The following is a 3,670-nucleotide window of genomic DNA, read 5'->3' as shown; positions in this document are numbered from 1 at the left end:
ACAGGCAGCCATCTTTGATTTTGATATTGAAAGTTTGTTATCGCTATTTCTCGGGAAGTACGGGAGGGATCTTTCTCAAATTTTAAATGTAGGTTCCCCTTGATCCCTCGTTGTGTATGTTGAGACTGATCCTATCATAAAAACAAAATGGATTAAAAGAAGAACTAAACAGTTCTTTCTCATATTGCAATGATCGATTCTATTTCTTTCACATTAAGTACTGTGCTAGTAAATATGTGAAATGTCAAACTCACTTTGAAGGTTAGATCAAAAGTGACCTCAAGGTGCATTTACTGTTAACATGACTCGATCAAACAGATTAGAGGAAAGAAGAGAAAAGATCGAACTGACAAAGAACTAATGAAGATGGTACAAAGGTGGGCGCCAAGATCCCTCTGGGATCTCTTGTTTTAATAAATGGAGGGTGTGGTTCTTCTGGAGGGCAGAGGGTTGGGGTCCTTTAGGGTAACATATGGATACATATTTAAAATCCTTCTTCTTATGTATGAACGAATGGATTTGAACCAAATTTTGTGTATAGCTATCTTAATTCGACAAAAGTGGCTCAATTTTGTATAAATGGAAGGCATTGAACCCTGGGGGCTGAGAGATAGGGCCAATATGCTTAAAGTGACTTCTTTTCTCGAACAAAGTGATGGGTATCAACCATATTTAGTTTTGAGAATTCTTCGGTGGTTGAGGATTCAAAATTTTATCATTTGAAGAGCTGACCCCTGATCTGAGGAGTGGGGCCAAATAAAATTTTAACTTCTACATTATTGAGATCCACACCCTATAACCATGTAAACAATTGCTCAGCATCAAGTGACAAACACAATCATAACAAAATAATTGACTATAGGGTCTGGCCCCACCCCTAGGGACTTGGTTTCTGAGCCATAACTTTCAAACAGTTGGGATCTCCACCTCATAACCATATATATTATTGCAACGAACATAATCATGATAAAAGAATTGTCTCTGTGGTTTGGCTCCATCCCTAGCTATTGGAACTTAGTTCTAGGCCATAACTTTGAATCGGTTTATATCCCTAAATAAAAGGCATACAGATATAAACACTGTTATGATATTGATAATTGACTGATGAGTCTAGCCCCGCCCCTAATAAATTAATTCCTCAGCTCTAACTTTTTTAACCAGTTGAGATCCCATAACCATACATTTCATTGTTGGGTATCAAGAGACAAACACAGTAATGATATTGATATTTATCCTTAGGTCTGGCCCAAATCCCAGGAACTTAATTTTTGGGCCATAACTTTTAAACGATGGAGATAACTAAATATTGACCCTAACGTTTTTCTTCTTCTCTTGTGTGTGTTTCAGTTCTTTCCATGAGATGAGAAGAAAGAATTGTTTGCTCCACTTCATTAGATCAAGATGCGATATTGGTTTATTTGCAATTAAATTTTGTGAGGAGAAAACTACACGGATGGAAATTGCTATGTAGCACTTCTTAAATAAAGGAAAACTCAGACAAATAATTTTCAAGACAATATGGAAGCGTGTGATTTCTGCGATAAAGAGTTTTGTAACACTGCCCTGCTAAAGGAACATTTTAAGACACATATAAGCATTGTACAAAGCATGGAAGCATGTGATATATGTGGTATGAATTTAAGTGATTCCTCTCAGCTCAGGGAACATATGCAGACACACACAGGGGAGAAACAAAACATTGAAACCTGTGATTTATGTGGTAATGATTTTAGTGACTTCTCTCAGCTAAAGGAACACATCAAGACACATAGAGAGGATGAACCAGACATAGAATCGTGTGATGTCTGCTATAGAACGTTCACCGACTTCTCTCAGCTAAAGGTACACATTAAGACACACATAGACAAGGAACTAAACACGCAAAAAAGTGATGAAAATCATAAGGAATTCAGCTACTCGTCTCAGCAAGAGGAACATAGCGAGAAAAATGGAGGTGAGGAAATAATGATGGATTCAGGTAATGCAAGTGATGTAGAGCCAATTATCTTCTTTCTGCTAAAGGAACAGAATGAAACAGATACAACGAAAAATATAGACAATTTCAGGTGCCAAATCTGTGACCAAGGGTTTAGAAGAATAAGTGATATGCAAACACACATTGCGATGCATACAGGAGAGATAACAGTCACATGCGATGTCTGTGGTATAAAATGTAGTTCCGTTCAAAGCCTAACGAAACACCTCAAAAAGCATAAGTTAATTAGTTCACCGAAGAAGCAGAACGTGTGTAAGTACTGTGGTAAGGAATTTAAGCTTGGACTAAGCCTACAAAGACATCTTCAGACACATAAAGCTGGGCTTTCACCAACATATGATGTGTCTAGTCAGGGTTGGGATTCAACATCTGGGCCACAAAATAATTTGAAACGACAAGAAATCATGTCATACAAATGTGTTGTCTGTGACCAAGAGTTTCCACTCTTAACCGATTTTCAAAAGCACATCTTGACGCATGAAGGTTGTGGCAGGGATTTTGTTCAGGCTACTTTTCATCAAAAACATGCGAGTTATGTGTGCGATATTTGTGGTGAACACTTTTCAAAGATGTTAGAACTATCTGCACATTTACGGACACACAGGAGGAAAAAGTCATATCAGTGTGGTATCTGCGGTATGGAGTGTGCACAGAGCTGTCACTTGTCAACACATGTCAGAACACATACAGGCGTGAAACCGTATCATTGTGATATCTGTGGCAAGGAATTTTCGCAGAACAGTAATCTGCTTACGCATAAAAAATTACATACAGGAGTGAAAAAATATGATTGTGATATCTGTGGAAAAGAGTTTTCGCAGAAAGTTAATCTTCTTAAACACAGCAAAAAACATACAGAAGTGAAACCATACACATGTGATATCTGTGGTAAGGAGTTTTCCCAGAGAGATGATTTCCATACACACAGCCAAACACATACAGAAGTAAAACCTTACAAATGTGATATCTGTGGTAAGGAGTTTTCTCGGAAAAGCAAACTTGTTGTACATGTCAGAATACATACAGGTGTACATGTGAAACCACATCAGTGTAAAATCTGTGGTAAGTTGTTTTCGCTGAAATGTAATCTAATTACACACAGCAAAACACATACAAGAGTGAAACTATTTAAATGTGGTATCTGTAGTAAAGAATATTCGGGGAAATATTATCTTCTAAAACATGTCAAAAAACATAAAGATGAAAAACCAAACACAAAACTCGGAGAGATATCCAACAAAGTGAAAAATTCAAGAAGGAAACAAAACCTGGAAACTCGTGATGAAAAGTTCTTCGACTCTGATCACCTTAAGGTACATATCGGACTATATTCAAGTAGGAAACCGAACTCAAGAAAGTGTGATGTTTCTGATCAAGACTTCAGTGATGTAAGTGTGAAACCATATCAGTGTGATATCTATGATAAGACGTTTTCGCAGAAAAGTGATCTTCTTAACCACAGCAAAACACATACAGAAGTGAAACCATACACATGTGATATCTGTGGAATGGAATTTTCACAGAGAGATGATTTCCATACACACAGCCGAACACATACCGAAGTAAAACCATACAAATGTGATAACTGTGGTAAGGAGTTTTCTCGGAAAAGCAAACTTGTTGTACATGTCAGAATACATACAGGTGTACATGTGAAACCTCATCAGTGTAAAA

The 3,670-nt window shown here is 37.2% G+C and overlaps 1 protein-coding gene across 1 annotated transcript in view; it reads left to right on the top strand.

Annotated features, from left to right (window-relative positions):
* The window catches only part of LOC110456901 (zinc finger protein 665-like), a 25,122-nt gene that overhangs the window by 5,595 nt on the left and 15,857 nt on the right, over nt 1–3,670 (top strand). Inside the window, exon 2 of the mRNA XM_021507942.1 lies at nt 1,348–3,664. Within this exon, the coding sequence (XP_021363617.1) occupies nt 1,519–3,664 (2,146 nt within the window). The 5' untranslated portion in view covers nt 1,348–1,518. The remainder of the gene's footprint in view (nt 1–1,347; nt 3,665–3,670) is intronic.

The sequence above is a fragment of the Mizuhopecten yessoensis genome, unplaced genomic scaffold (assembly GCF_002113885.1).
Source record: "Mizuhopecten yessoensis strain PY_sf001 unplaced genomic scaffold, ASM211388v2 scaffold8937, whole genome shotgun sequence".
NCBI lineage: Eukaryota > Metazoa > Mollusca > Bivalvia > Pectinida > Pectinidae > Mizuhopecten > Mizuhopecten yessoensis.
The sequence above is the reverse complement of the archived record's forward strand: the minus strand, read 5'-3'. Positions and strand labels throughout refer to the sequence as shown.